The following is a 17,101-nucleotide window of genomic DNA, read 5'->3' as shown; positions in this document are numbered from 1 at the left end:
TATTGGAAAATCTAAATGGTTAGTGGATTTTTCCAATCTTTTGGAAAATTGGATGGATTAGTCCCAAATTGGACACCTATCACACTTAACCATTGCTCTTTGAAGTGTCAAATGGCAATATTGAGTAGTGCTTCCATGATTCAATCTGATAAATGCTCCAATTTCTCATATTGGAAGGATTCATGTAACTAAATTTCTGTAATATTGAAACTCTCTCAAACCCTCTTACTTCCTTCACCTAATTGGCCTCAATTTTGTGTTTCTACTACACAATCCAAGTTAGAGGATAGTAGAAAAAATCCTCTTGATGGTCTACTATTAATTTGGATACTGAATTCATGAAGAGGAACTGGAATTGAAGAGTTACATCAAACGTATTGTATTCTTGAAACCCTCTTCTATGAAAATGGTTTTTATGCATGCTTTTAAACTCAAATTAAGTATAATTAGAGTGCTTATTAATTTTTATTGCTTCCACATTTTGCATGTTTACTCCTACAAATGATATATTTATAGAGGTGGTTAATCACGGTTGTTCCGATAGGGTTTTAGAGTCGCTTTAGTATAATCTTACAACTTGTCATCCTCAGTCTTGACTAACACTGAGAATCTTTACCTAGGCCCATTTTGTGCCCAAAGTGATGCTTTATGACGGAGCATGCATGGAACTGAAAAATACTCAAAAAAATTTTTTTTTTTTTTTTTTGCTTAAATTTTTTTTGGTTTTTGTATGTTAAATGTGTTCTTTGAAGATATTTTAGGTTGATTTATAGGAATCGAGCATTTGAGTAGAATATGAAGAGTTTTGATGTTTTATGGAAGAAAATAGCATTATGAAGAGTAAAATGGTTGATATATGTCAAAAAGTGTATGTTTTAACCACCTATCATGTTACTTTTCCTCAATAAACATTTCACTCAGTATAATTTTTTGACCTTCAATGGCCTAAAATGAGTAAAATTTGTGAACCTATGTTATTTAATAGTTTTAGGATAGTTTGGACTGATTTGACCCTATTTTATGTTTTTACGTGATCCTAACTATTTTTCAGAAAACGCCAATCATGCTCTCACATCGACCAGTTGATCTGCCCCCATCATGCCCTAGACTAAGTCAAAGTTCATTCTAGTCACTCAATCCTTTTCGGTTCTAACAACTCGACACCTCTAACTGAGATCATTACTAACATGCATACAAATTTTAAAACTTTGAAATGGTTTTAAAGGAACAAATTTACTAGAATAAATAATCATCAATAAAAAAAATATATCCAAAATAAGACCAAAAAAAAAACCTTTAATCGGGTCCCCCTTAGAACAATAGTGAAAAATCAAAGGACACTCAAAATGTTCATAACAAAGCCTATTAAAATTCTTATGTTTAAAATATTAAATGTCTTTCGATTCATGAAACTGAGTAGAAACCTCCAACTAGTCCCACGACATCACCACGGATCCCCTTGTCATGTGGTAAAACGCACCTAAAATGTGTGTTATCTGTCCTTGGTTTAGGATAGTTATTTATATGATTTTAATGGATTTGTTGTTTTCAAGTTTTTTTCAGAGTTATGTTCGTGATAGAGATTCAATGTTAAAATGAGTCAAAAAGGACCTAAATAAGCCTAAGGAAGTGAAACTCGAGCCAAGCATCAAAAGGAGGAAGAAAAGTGGAGAAAAAGACCAAGTTTTGCCAAAAATAGGGTAGTGTCGCGGTACTTGCGCAGCGCTGACCTTGGCACATTTTCTAGAAGAGAAGTGTTGTGATAGGTAATAAAGTATCACGATGATATCAAAGAGCATCGCGGTGCTGGGTGAAAAAGTGTTGTGACACTAGGCGATACGCAGCATTGTGTTGCAATTAAGGGAAAAAGTGTTGTGGACTATCTAAGAGTGCCACAACATTGTGCTACAAAAAAGAGGGAAAAAAACTACAATTTTTGGAAAAGTTTTCTTATTTTTCCAGGGTTTTTGGCTGGCCACCAATCAAATGTTGGAGTAGTTATAGACTAGAGAGAGGGTTTGGAGCAGAATATGGATTGTTCTCGATGTCGGAGAGATCAAAGATCGTTCAAAGCCCAAATTCATCACAGAAACATGATTGGAAGTCGGATAACCCTTCTTTTCCTTTTGTATTATTGAATTTATTTCTGTATTATGGTATTGACAGACCAAAAGAGTGGGTGTCGCAAACCTCTCTCTAACAATCAAATAAAATTTATAAATCACTAAACCAACTACTTATACTAATTAGTAGCACAAGAAGCCTAAGATAGAATCTCTCTAAGCTAAATTAGCCTTTGGAAAGTAGTAAATCGGGGGGGATGAAGGAGGTTTGGTTGTTTAGTTTGACAGGAAAACTAAATGCGAAAATTTAAAGTATGGGAAGTAAGATAGGTTGAGAAAGAGAGAGAGCGAACACGAGATTACCTTCGCCTATTAAGAGAATGTCAGGTTATCTACGGACCAATTCATTGATTAAACATGTAACCATTCATGGATTATCTACTTCTCAAGTCTAATCGAATGTATGAAAATCCAGATAAACTCCCTAAAGAAAACCAACATGATATTGATTCTTTAAATTAACTAAGTAGTGTCACGTAAGCCTATCTACTTAGCTAATCGCATTAAGCTCTTGGATTGATTAGGAGCGTCAATCCCTACATGATATTGATTCCTTAAATTAACTAAGTAGTGTCATGCAAGCATATCTACTTAGCTAATCGCATTAAGGTCTTGGATTGATTAGGACAATAAGTTAAATTGATTAAATCAAACCTAACATGTTTCCATTCCTTAGGTTTCGTTATCTTTCTCTACTGATAACCCCTAGCAATCGAACTATAACTATAACTAAAACCTATTGCTACTTGAATTAAGCTTGCTTCGGATGCAATTATGGACACCTAAAACATACATAGCACGAGTATATGAACATACGAGTATTAATGATTAAGTTGAATCTACCCATACATTCATTTTAGGCATTCAAATGAGGAAAGGAAAACAAGAAGAAATAGAAAAACCCAAAACAATACTTAAAATCTTATAGATCCATAGAAAATGTCCAACAAACATCAAAATCGACATGGGCCTTTACACCATTAATTAAATTCGAACCCTGATGCCTAAATAGAAAAATAAATGTCAAACATACGAGTATTAATGATTAAGTTGAATCTACCCATACATTCATTTTAGGCATTCAAATGAGGAAAGGAAAACAAGAAGAAATAGAAAAACCCAAAACAATACTTAAAATCTTATAGATCCATAGAAAATGTCCAACAAACATCAAAATCGACATGGGCCTTTACACCATTAATTAAATTTGAACCCTGATGCCTAAATAGAAAAATAAATGTCAAAATACAAGAAAATCTCATGGGTTTTGTCCAAGGATGGCCAAAACCGAGCCTAAAGCTCTCAAATCTCCCTAACTCTCCTTTCTCTTAACCTAAAAAACGAAATTTCGTATCTGTAAAAACTGCACAGCGTCGCGACACTCTTGCTGCATATGTAGAGGGGTGGGGTTGTGCAAGCACAGCAGCACTCAGCATAATGCTTGGAGTGTTGCGACGCTACACCAAAATCAAGTGCTTCTGGAAAAAGCATCACGAGGCTATGCACTATGCTTCTACTTCTTTGAAGCTTGGTTTCTCTTTTTAGTCCTAATTACTTCAAATTAACCCCAAATGGCTCATGGTCGATTCTACCTCCTAGGTGTCCAAAACCTATAAAAATACTAAATAAGTATATTAAACACAGTAACGACCCCAAATTAAGAAGAGGAAGATATCACATTTTCAGTGCTATCAGGTATTCTTGATATAGTTCTATCTATGGAAGCCATGTTAGGTTAAACTTCTCATAGTTTTAGGGATAGAAAAATTATTAGGTTTAATTATTGAACACTTTGCTTCTTGAATGATAGTTTGCATTTACGCTTTCTAGCATGACTATCCTTAATGCTTTTGAATGTTTGATCGATATTTGAATGATTCCATGATTTATATGTTGCTCTAGGAAGTAGGCTATATATTAGATCAAGCATGCTAGAGTTTCTATTGAACACACAGAGAGTAGTCAGATAATGGTAGAGATTGTTGATAAAGGTTCTTAATGCTTTGCTTAATTATCTAGTTGAAGGAAATAGTAATTAAGTGAAAGAAAATGTTGTTTTTCAAAAGATTTAACCTGGATAAAAGACTTCTAATTCTAGGTATTGTGTTAATTACTTCATGAGTTAAAGCAATTGTGTTTAATAATGTCTTTTGATGAAATCTTCCCTAAAATGTCTTTTTGTTGATAATCTCTATATTTGATCACTTTTTATTGCTTTCTTAAATTAATTTAATTTGTTTCTATCAAAATTGATGAACGATCTATGAATAGTGTTTCAATCTATGAATAGCTAAAAGGATATCAATTCAATTCCTGATTAAAAAACTACGTTAATGCCACTTATTTAAGGCAGTGGCTTTGTAATTCCTTCGATTTTGAAGGTTGGTGGCTTTAATTAGTGGTTTAGAAGTTGATTATTATTTTTAAAAATACATGTATGTTTGATCTTATAATTCAATGCATCCAACACAATTGAAAGTTTATACACATTTTCTCTTTTGGTTTCTCCCTTCATTTTATGTGCTTTCAAGACAAAAGTTTATACACAATTGCATTCACTTAAAAGAACCCATTTTATTAAGAAGTTTACTTAAATCAAGTCATCCAAGACAAAAGGAAAAAAAAAAAGAAAAAAACAAATCTTCATTCTTCACTCTCATATTGATTACGATTCACAACCTTTGACCCCCTAATCTTCGATTTTATTTTTCAATCTTCATCTCCTATGTCACCCAACTACAACTCAGCCATCTCCTATGTCACCCAACTACAACTCAGCCTCACCAGCACCAATGATTTTAACCATCTTCAACATATTCAAATTTGTATATTGTCATATTATAATGATTTTAACTATCTTTAACATATTCAAATTGGTATATCGTCGTATTTTATCATATTTGTATCTCATACCCGTGTATGTACTTAGGCAAAGAAAAATGTACTAATATTTTCAATTTTCTGTTGAAAGTCATCCATACATATTTGTGCATATCATCCAAAAATTATCAATTGAAGTCGCTAATCACTCTATGATGATTGATCACTATTCATTTAGCAAAGTTTTCTCAACACTCTCCTGTTGGTTGACACTTAATATTAAGATATCAAACTCTTCTAAATATCAATAAAAAAAAAATAGAACCTTTATATTGTATGGACCTTTTAATTTATTAGCAAATCAAAATTAATTATTTGCATGAATAACATCCCTAACTTTTTCACTACTAAGATACAATAGGTGCAAAATGCTTTCTGAATCAGCTGAAAAAAAAAGTAGAGAAGCTTCAATATAATTCTAATTAATATCTCAACTAAAAAAAAATCCAACTAATTACATCAAATTATCAAAAGGGCCTAATATTTACGACAAAATCAATCAATCAAGGAATTTTACTTCTTTCTTTATTTCTTAACCTTTATGGAAAAGGAAAATTTACTTGCCTTTGAAGCATTTGTGGCATCGTCTAACATGGATTGAAGATTTCTGAATATTGATCTTCTTCATCTTCATCATAATCTCCATAAGGAGGTGGACGGTTGAGATCTACTAAAGTTTTGGCAAATCTATGAGGTTGAGAATTGTTAAAATAATAATAATAATAATTATTATTATTATTATTATTATTATTCATGATTGAAAAATGTACTTTCTTGTGGCCTCCAAGTGCTTGGCCAGAAACAAAAACTCTTGGGCATAATGAACATTTAAAAACCTTTTGTTGAACTTCACCATTATAATTCTCCAGTCTCCTATGGCTTGCATTGTGACCTCCTAATGCTTGATATGAACTGAACCCCTTCTTGCACTTTTTGCATTTGAATTTACATGTCAACGATTCTTCCTTTTCTTCTTCGTCTTCTTTAGCTTTACATTCGAATTCTTCTTCATAATCCCTCACGAATTCATTTTGATTTTCTTTGGGTTTTGATTCTTCTAGTTTCATTCTCTTTATTCCACCTCCTTTCATCCTTAGAAGACACCATGCCGCATCCTCCATCGACAACGACGATAACATTGACGTCTCCGCTTCGTCGTCCCGATGCCTTGGTGCAATGAGATTTGAATGTGGAGGAGCCCAGATCGTCGTCGTCTCCAGTTCGTCATCCGAATGCTTGTCTCGGTGCTGCTTCCCCTTCGACCGACGATCGGTAAAGATGAGATTTGAGTTTGGAGGAGGAGCTTGGAGATTGGAGGAGTTAGACGACGAGGAAAGACAATCAGAGCTTATCGTCGGTGTCGGTGTCGGTGTCGGTGTCGGCATTGGTTTGGAATTGGGAAGGAGGGAAAACTTGGACGAGTGAGATCGCATGTGTCCGCCCAAAGCTTTGCCATTAGAGAAGCGTTTGCTGCAGATTTTGCACTCTTTTTCTTTATCCATAGGTGAGGACATGGAAACCTAATAAGAGACGAATTAAAATGAGTGGTTTTTGTATTGAGAAAGCAATTAAATTTAGTAGAAGTGCTTTTCTTAAAAGAATAAAAATAAATAAATAAATAGAAGTGCGCAAAAAAAAAAAAAAAAAAAACCCCAAAAAAACCGAACCAATAACTCAAACCGATCTATCGGTTTGGTTTGGTTTCTAGTATAAAATTGGACATGTTCTTTTATATTTGGAGAGAACCAAAACATATGATTCAAATTCATCTTTTATTGAAAAAACCAATAAAAATCGAACCGAACTGAGAATATGTATATACCTTTAAAAATAATCTCTAACGTTAGATATATTTTAGTATTTTGATTATTATAATGCATATATATTTGTTGTTGTCAAGAAAAATAAAAATGTTCATTTCAATCTTAAACTAACAAAAAGGTCAAATTTAAAACAAAAGTATAAAAAAAAATTTGAAAAATGAAAGAAAAAAAATGCAAAAGACCAAGAACCAAATTCATAATAAATCAAACCAAACAAGAATAAATTTATTGATTTTGCTCTTTATTGGAAACTGTTTAGATCCATTCTTTTAAAACTGATTGGTCTAATTTGATTCTTGATTGTCCCAAATTCGATAAAATCGAACCACCATCACCGCTGAAATTGAGCTTCCATTAAGCTAAAATATTTTCAAATTAAATTTGATTTGTTTCCTTAAATCTAAGAAATCGTCTTTGCCGTTAAAAACGTAAATCATTGAAGATTGATATATCTCATTATAGAGTTGCCCTGTAAATCACTCCAATTTCTATTTTTGATTTTCAAAATAATAATAAGAAATAAATGAAAAAGAAAAATATCTTTTGATCCTTAGATTTTGAGTCTAATTTCGATTTAGTCTCTAAGTTTTAAAATATTATACATTTAGTCAGTTTTTAGTTTGTTTTTAGTTTGTTTCAATTTAGTCCCTAAGTTTCAAAATGCTACAATTTTATTTTTGACATTTGAATTTTGTTTCAATTTAGTCCCTATATATCAATATTTATATTTTTTAACTCAATTTTTTACTAAATACTCACTTTATGTTTTTAGAATTAATTTATATTAATAAATTAGAAATTATTAAAAAAAACTATAATGAATTAAGTTTCATCTTTCTATCACTTTTAAAATTAAATTTAAAATTTCATTTCACAATTATTTTTAATAAATTAACTAAAATTGGCGACAATGATTGAAAGTGGATATTTAATGAAAAATTGTGGTTAAAAATATAAAATCTTAAAATTTATGGACCAAATTGAAACAAAACTCAAATCAGAGTAAAATCGTAAGATTTTGAAACTTAAAGACTAAATTGAAACAAAACTCAAAACTTAAGACTACATATGTAACACTTCAAAATCTAAGCATCAAATAGAAATTAAAGTCAAAATCTAAGAACCAAAAAAGGTATTATCCCCGTAAATAAAAATCAAGTACGCTTTGTTAGTGATTCAAAATGCAATTATATACCTACATTCGGAAAATAGTGTGACAAAAAAGTTTGGTGGTATCTATAATTTTGTTTTATAGTTGAATATATAAATTAATCAATGATACATAATATTTTTGAATCTTGTTCTATGTTGGTTTTTAAATTTTTAAAAACTAACATAGAACAAGATAAATGTGAGCAAGCTTCTAGTTTTGGATGATTAGGCTCTAGATATATTAAGCAAGATAAAGATGAATTAAAATGGCAATAATCAACACGTCAAAATTTTGAACTAAAAATATCTTTTATTTGGTAGTCTAGTCATCCAAAAATGCAAGTCTCACCTTGTCATTTTGTTAAAAAGTTAACAAAATCTTAATATATCATTGACCAAAATAAATACTTTTAAAAAATTTAAAGATCAAAATAAAATAATATTCAAAGTTTAAGGACTAAAACAAACCTTTTTAAAAATTGAGGACCAAAATAAAATTTAAAGCTTTATAATAATATAAGTAATATAGTAGATCTGTACTCTTGAAAAGAAACTAATTAATCAATATCTAGTTTAATCATCCATTATATACTTGAGTTGATCGTTGATTTTCTCGTTTTTCTTTAAAAAAATGTTCTATTTGAAAGTTACACCCATCATGATTCTTCTTTATTTACCAATATATTTATACTAAATATTTCTATTTTTTTGTTAATTATTATCCAATTTTTTTCTACTTAAATGTTATGTGAATGGTATAGTTTTAAATTAGGAAATATTTCGCATTTCATTTTTTGATAATTAAATAAATAATAATATTTTTTTATTATAAGGGATATTTACAAAGAAATTCTTCATAAAACACAAAAGTTTTTTTTTATATGGTTATGGTAAAGTTTATTGGGAATTTATTATTTTGACACGCGTGTTTGCGTGGTGTCAAAGGACCTAATAATACTCACTTATGAAGGTATTTAGACTACTTATTTAAGCTTATTGTAAGAATTTTATAATGCAAATCTAATCCAAAAGAGCAAATTTAAATAAAAGTATGTATCGAACATAACCATAGATAATCAAGTCAATGTTGGTAGTTTCAATTTGTTTTGAGGTTATTTTGTAGCAGTGTGTATGGTTGGCTAAATTTCACCCATCATATGGCCGCAAAGTGGTTCGAAGGTTTGAGCCAAGTGTTGTCAAGGAATGTCGTGAGTAGAGATGTCCACGAGACGGAATGGGGCTAAAGATGGCTTTTCCATTCCCCATCCCCGCTTCCCATTCAATCCTCATCCTCACGAAAATTCCCCATGGAGATCAGGTTCCTTGCCGATAATTTTTCCCCATTTGGTTTTAAAAAAATCAATCAATTTAAAGAAAAAGTTTTAATTAAATAGTTAACTTTCTCGCTAAATATTTTATATGATTAGTTCCACGTGAACAATTGGAATTTAAAGAGAAATTGCTCTAATTTTCTAGCAAAATGAAATAATTACCAATAAAATTATTCATATATATGATGTAAATTTAAATGTTAAATTCAAATATATTCCTAATATTTACCATTAATTAATAAAATTTGAAATTTAAATATAACAATAACAACGACAACATAACATTAGACTTTATAATAAATGCCTAAATAAGAGGCTAACATGATCGGGATGGGGAATGCATTCCCCATCCTTGTCCTCGATTAGCCAATGAAGAATCTTCATGAAAAAAAAATGGACATCTTTAATTGTGAGACACTAAATTACATCCTTTGCGGTAGAAATGTACCCAAGAAAAGTAAAATTGTCTAAATAAAGAAGTATGATTGTGCCTGTGGTTTGCACCAACAATGCGCAAACATATCTAGATCCCTTCAACAAATTCTTGAATCGTGAGACTTAAACAAATTCTGATCTTCAAATCTAATATGATTGCTTAATTGGTGTTTTGATTGAAGGAAGAGAATCTTACCACATTAAAGGCTGAAGACTGTCCACACCTATAAATAGAGCCTTATGCTTTAGCAAAACACATCTCCATGCAACTAGAAGATCCGCAACATCAAGACACCTATCATTTTAGGATTGGATTTTTCTTTCTGAACTTTACTTTTTCAACACTTTCAATTTCGTATTCAAAGGCTTTAGGGTTGAAAATCCTTATTTGGACACTTAAAGCTTGAAAGATTTAAGTGCAAAGGTGAAAAGCACTCAAAATTGTTTTTTTTTTATGTCTTTCATGTTAGGATAGTTAATGGGAACTTCATATGGATGGGTCAAACTTTGAGGTCCACTCGAAATTTGGTCCATCTTTCATAAACACTTGAATTGTGGTCTTAACATCGGTTGTGTGTGAAATGTCTGTTTAGTCTTCAAAATATTTGAAGATGCATGTGCACCCCACTTTCTCGCTCGTTCATCTCATTTCACACTCATTCCTCTCGTTCTTCATCGAAATGAAATCGAACGTTTTAAATTTAAAATTTCAGGCTTCCTCTTTCCTCTTGCTTCATCTTCTTTCCTCTCCCTCAATACGATATTTTTATCTCTCTCAGTACAGTTGAAATTGAACACCACAACTTATATACGATTTGATTTCTATACCATCGAACGCCAAGAAATTTCATACAGTCTTCTTCCACTAGTGAATTATCTCGTTTGCTCCTTTCTACACCTCCAAGAAATTTCATACACCTTCAAGAATTTCATTTGCTCCTTTCTACACCTCCAAAAGTTAAGTTCGAAAATGACTTGGATGCAATGAAAGTTGCACTTGTATATTATTATGAGTTGGGGTTGATAGAAAAAGACAAGACAAAGTAGCATTGATAAATTGTTGTGGGTGATGTGGAGGACCTCAAATACTTCAATAACTTAAATTAGGAAAATATTTTATGGAAGCGAACCTTCAATGGTTTGAAGAAAGCGGACAAGGTCACCTTGTACAAGGAGAAGGTGAAAACAAATAAAAGTTAAGTGTTGAAGTACAATCTACCCTAATTTCCTCACACATTCTAGGTTTCAATTCTTACATTTTCTTTACCATAAATGTATAATGAATTGTCATTACTTTCTTATAAACTAACATGGTCTTATAGGTTTGGGCATATGAGATTATATCCATTATTGCTGGGAGAGTTGAAGTTCAACTTAACGATAATGCCGTGCCTCGATTTCTAAGGTGGTCATGCTCTCATTCATTGTCCAACAAGCTATTGCAAAAAGATGCCTTCAAGTCCCCTTTAGTGAGTAACAAGCACCACCTCACATTGTTTTAGTATTTAAGGTTATTTAACATTGTCCAACACCACTACCATTGTGCCTATAACCACCACTGACGCCACAATCACTACCACCACTACCATTGAGTCACCTATGCCAGATCCATCCTCTACGGATGATGATATCCATCTACGCTCGATCCCGCCTCCAAAAAAGAAGTCGAAGATCAAGGTGGAGGAAAAACCCAAAAAGGTCACTGAGGCTCCAAGACATACGAGTAGGAATAGGAAAGAGATTAAGCCTTATACCCCTCCAGTTGAAGTGAAACGACCGAAGATGAAGAGGAAGTACTACAATCTAAATGTTTGTCTTCCTAATATAGTTGATAGGGTTAGATATGATCCAGCTCATCTAATCCTAGGGGAAATGTTCAACGCCTTCCACAATGGCTTACGAGCGATGATGTGGAGCCTCCCGTACCCAGCATGGGGGCTTTCTTTAGGATAGGCAGAAGCATAAAATAACTGTTTCATGAGTTCATGAAGGATAAAGAATGGATCGAGTGTGATGTCTGGACTAATTTTGTAATAAAAATTTTATATCATTACATGTACTATGTTATTAGGAATGCCCAAAACTCACAATTCATATTTACGAAACATATTCTATTTTTGCAATAAAATTATTATTGAGACTTTATTCAATAAAAGTGTTATAGAAATTACATTATGTTATAAAATCCAATAAAAAAATACTCATGCTATAGTATGAATACTTTGACTTTATGTAGAGACATAAAAGAGGATCAAGTTTTATTATATTGCCAAAAAGGTCTATAAGTATATGGATGAGATTGGGTACCTCGTCCTGGGGACACTATGGATATGACCCACTTTGTATATTAATACAAATGGCGTGATCCCAAAATCGTTCATGTGGAGACATGCGAGTGTATGCATCCTATGCAAAAGACGTTTGCATAAGACCGAACTAGGAAATAGTCACTTTTCTTTATAACAATCGTTTACTGTTAAAACTAACTATTTTAAATCAATGACCTAAGGTAACTCGATATTAATCATGAGCTAACTATGAATTCCTTTTTATTTGGGATTATCCTTTGATTTGCATAGGTGAGATTGATTCAACATCATCACTCAATAAGCCTCCCATTTTGGAGATAAAACTGGGTAGATAGCTGGGGACAAAATCCTGCAAGAAGAAATTTACTCCTACTCGTCCTAGGGTTAGCAAAAAGGTTGTTCCCTTAAGTACTAATTCTTTGACCTAGTTGTAAATACGAACGACCTGTGAATGATTGACTTACTGATTGTGGTTAAATCAAGTGGACAGAAATATATCTGAAGTGAAGAGAGTGCAACTATTGAGCTATAGTGATATATCTCGGTAGTTAATGAATATTGATTCATTCGGTTTAAAGAGTTTAGCCAATTAGTCTCAAATCGTTGGAGCTCGTGATCTGTAGGTCCATAAGCTCTCTTTACTAGATCGTAAAAGATTAAACCTTGGATAAGAATATTGAGTGAATTTGAAATGCTCAAATTCAATTTAGGGTTTGGATTTGAAATGTTCAAATTCAATTAAAGGATTTGGATAATTATATTTGATATAATTAACATTTAAATTTATTTGAAATTAAACATATTTAGAGAGTTCGATATATTTAAATAATGACTTAAATATTGATTACATGAATAGCGATTCATGTTTGAATTAGGTATTTTTTTCAATTTAATATTTGATATTAAATTGTTATTATTTAATTAATTAAATTTATTTGTTTAATTAAATCAATTTACTTTTTCAAAAAAAAATTATTTACAGAAAATTTTAAATTACAATTATATTTAATTTAATTTTTTTAATTTAAAAGTTAAATTAAATGAAATTAAACTTGAAAAATTAGTTTTTAATCCTTAAGTGGAATTTTCCTAATTTCAACACCTAGACCACTTTCTTAATACTTTTTAAAGTGTCAAGTGGTTAACTAATCAATCTATTCATGATTAATATGAATATATATTTCTGATTTGATTAGAATGAAGGGCATGCAATTGATTAAAAAATTTTGCTGAAAATTTTCTCTCAAACCCTCTTTATGCCTCTTTTAATTCCTTCTCAATTCAGAGTTCCAGCATTCAATCCAAGGTTGAGAATAGTAGAGAATATACTCTTGGTTGTCTATTAAAGAAATTAAAGCTCAATTTCATGGAACATGCAAGGATTTAGAAGAATTCTAAAAAGGTTATAAAACTGAAACCCTTTTATCTAAAACTATGTGTTTTTAGCATGCTTGTTACTCAAATTAATTGTAATTAGAGTGCTTAATAATTATATTAGCTTCCGTATTTTGCATGTTTACTCTATCATATGTTTTGGTTAGTAATGTGTTGGACTTTCATTTGTAGGTGCTTAAGAGCATATTCATGTTTTTTAGGAGAAAGTTGCTTGCTCAGCCTACAATATGCGTCCATAAGTGCATGAACACATATTTGAAGTATTAAGATTCTTCAAGTTCAATCTCAAGAACGGTCCCCAGATTTTCAATCTTTAAAGCTTCACCATAAGCATACAATAGGGCATTAGATTCCTCGAGGAAACCCCTTGCAAGAGCGAAAACAGTTTCTCTTGTACGCCATGTCTTGTTGTAACTTATGTTCACGCCATATTCCAGTCGCATATCCTTAATGATATGGCGTGGGGTTTCAGAACTACCAATGTCGAACATGTCTTTGATTAACTGGCCAATTATAAATGTGCTTGCTTGCCTATGGTCATGATTAAGGACTTGAATCGAGTATGTGCGGACAGCTATATATTTGTTGATCTTAAAAATGTCACGACCATCGATTCTAACTGCACGTGCTCCATATTTACATGTCTCGTGTATACATTGGACACTATATAGTTTTTTGTTAGATTTCGTAACCCGCAACTCGAAATTATTCTTTATGGCCAACATTGACAACCTCATTTTCACATTGTCCTTGCAAAAGAAAATTTGGTCTTTCTTAATATCTAATCCAGATGAAGACTATGGTTGCATGGGTCTCCATTTCTCACAGCACTCACAGATGGTCAAACTTTAGGAGGACAACTCTCTTCTACTGCCTTAGTCCTCTGATGCACATTACCAATAAAATGACCAAAATCATTAGGGAGAATCGGGGTCGGAGTAAGGACAAAACCACCTCTTTCAATAGCTAGAGTCTCATTCACAATGTTCCCATTCACAACGTTCTCATTCACAACAGTCTCATTCACAACATACTCATTCACAATATTCTCAAACGGCCCCACTTCTGGCCATGAGTATACAAATCCCATGGATTCATATTGTCGTCTCCCATCGACACCACCAATAGAAAAGTATCTGGTTCATTATTAATGTCACCCACACGCATTGGTTCGCAATCTGCCTCTATGTCATCAAATTCTGCCACTTGATGGATTTTCTTAACACTTATGAATATTGTTGGTCTGTTACGATCCAACTTCAAAAGCAGAAATTTAACATCGTAGTCGTTTATAAAAAAATACAAGAGGACATTCACAATCCAATTTATATTTCACCCTCATTATCAAGTTGAACTCTGAAGAATTAATTTCCATAAGGTCAAACAATTGATCTATCAATTCACTATACTTCATTGTCATTGGCACTAGGATATCCTTCAAACATCCTCCATTATAGCATTGTTCCTTCTCATCCCAAGATCCTCCATATTAAATAAACAGCTGTTTCTCGTCCATCCTTCAATACACAAACGAGTCAATTTAAAATTTTGGATTCTATAAAACTCTCGTTAGTAACTCTCATTTCTTCCTCTCGTTGCTTCCTCTCATTAAAAATCGCTCTCTTTCATTTTTTTCCCTTTAATAGATTGTACATGTTATTTCCTTCCTCACGTTGGACTAGCCTCACTCTCGTTTCTTTCTCTCACCTATCTATATTAGCATAAGACAAACTCACAAACAAACCATTTCTATCACGATTCATACAATTTAAGTAAATGAGAAACTGTTGGAACATACCATCACGCAGCGGAAGTGACCAGGATCCATAAGCACTCTAATTCATTATTTTGGCAGAAATGAAAGCATGCTTCAACAGAAATAGATAGGTTTTATGATATACCTTTATAGAACTTCCTCAAATCTTGAATCTAATTGCTAATTTCATATGAATCTTGTTGTAGACCACCTTAAGATCTTCTCTACTATCTTCTTGGTGTTCTAGATTGAGTAGTGTGACTCAAAATAAGCTTGAATTAAGAGAATTTGGAGACAAAATCACAGCAGCAACCCAGTAGAAGAACAATTTCTTCACACGAATTTTTCAAAGAAATTCTATCGGTTGCATTTCAAATTCACTCTAATTTCTTCAATATATTGCAAACAATCATGCAAAAGATTAGCTGCAAAAGATGCAACTCATGCTTGAAGTAAATGAAGCTTGAAAATGGTGGGTTGTTAGTGAGCTACTTGAAGAAGTAATGGAAAATGCTTATTTTCCATTTTGTGTATTTCTTCCTTTTTCAATTTCTCATAAATTGATTTCATAAATCAATTTATTGAAAAAATTATTAATTTTATAAAATTAATTTCATAAATTAATTTTCATAATAAATTAATAAATAATTATTTAAAAATTTTAAATAATTCTAATTAATTTAATATCAAATATTAAATTAATTTTACACAATTCCATCTTCAAATATTTAAATCATATTTAAATATTAATTCCTCAATTTCATTTAATTTTAATTTGAACATTTCAAATTTAACTTATCACGCTACTCTACAATTAATCCATTTACGAGCTAGTAGAAGGACCTCACGGACCTAAAGATCATTGGTGATGAAAATTAATGAATGCAATATGCGATGCATGTCTTAGATTATGCGTTGATTCTCAGCGTCAGTGGTCATGTGTTGGAATGAAACTATGCGTTAACGAATGTATGTGATGACCATGCGTTCCTGTCACAAGTTTTCTTGCGCTCGCGCCAAGTATAACACGAACGCAAGTTTCTCAGGTGATCCGAGGTCGAACTCAGGGACTTGTAACTAAATGTATGTGGTAATGTGTATGTGGCGGATGAATAAAAGAATGACGGAGGGTTTAAGCTACAAACTACTCCTACTCCTATCTAACAGATTAAGCGGTGAGAATATGATTGAAAGGTAGAGAAAAAACAACTGTTGACGCATAGTAAATGCATGGAAAAATAGATAAAATGTGAGGATGTCTTCATCGCAACCCTTAAGATTGACCGCAAGGGCAACCTCAGCCAACGCAAGCTATGCGATCATGTTACACACTTATGCCTAATTCTAAGACGTATGTGATGTACATGCGAAGTGTCGAGAGGCCTTATTCTTAAGTCTCTATTCCTGCTCATGTGCTCCCACACATAAACAAGATGACTGCATACCACCGTATCCTACTTCTTGGACGCATGCAATATCCTCTCCGTAGGGTGCATACGCTGTGTAATAGCAAACGAAGCTTATTTCTAAGTTCCCCATTCTTGCTTATGCGATCCGATCCGCTCTCTCGAGTCTTAGATCTGGTTTTAGACTACTCTCCCAAGTATGCCTAAATGATGGATGATGCGCTCATAAGACAAGGTAATCGCATAAACCTGGTTTATGCAAGATTATTCCTATCTCTAGTGAACAGTGGCTTACATTGCTTAATGTGACCAACCACTTACCCTCTTAAGCAGTTAGCTGTTGCTAACTTTACTCATAAACAAGCATTGCGTCCGCTTATAGACAAGCGTTGCTACAACTTCACACTAAGTAAATAAGATTTTTTTCACACACTCACGCAACGCGCACCTCCCGCTGGTGTGCTACATGCTTCATATTCCTATGTCGCATG

At 32.4% G+C, this 17,101-nt stretch overlaps 1 protein-coding gene across 1 annotated transcript; it reads right to left on the bottom strand.

Moving 5' to 3' along the window:
- Positions 1-5,590: 5,590 nt before the first annotated feature.
- Positions 5,591-6,516, bottom strand: LOC150035953 (zinc finger protein ZAT9-like). Its single transcript, XM_090313525.1, has one exon. The coding sequence runs from the start codon at positions 6,503-6,505 to the stop codon at positions 5,591-5,593; it is 915 nt and encodes a 304-aa protein (XP_090169651.1). The 5' UTR covers positions 6,506-6,516.
- Between the last annotated feature and the right edge of the window lie 10,585 nt (positions 6,517-17,101).

Source organism: Benincasa hispida, chromosome 5 (genome assembly GCF_027475165.1).
Source record: "Benincasa hispida cultivar pf3 chromosome 5, pf3_genome.v1.1, whole genome shotgun sequence".
Classification (NCBI taxonomy): Eukaryota; Viridiplantae; Streptophyta; class Magnoliopsida; order Cucurbitales; family Cucurbitaceae; genus Benincasa; species Benincasa hispida.
The sequence above is the reverse complement of the archived record's forward strand: the minus strand, read 5'-3'. Positions and strand labels throughout refer to the sequence as shown.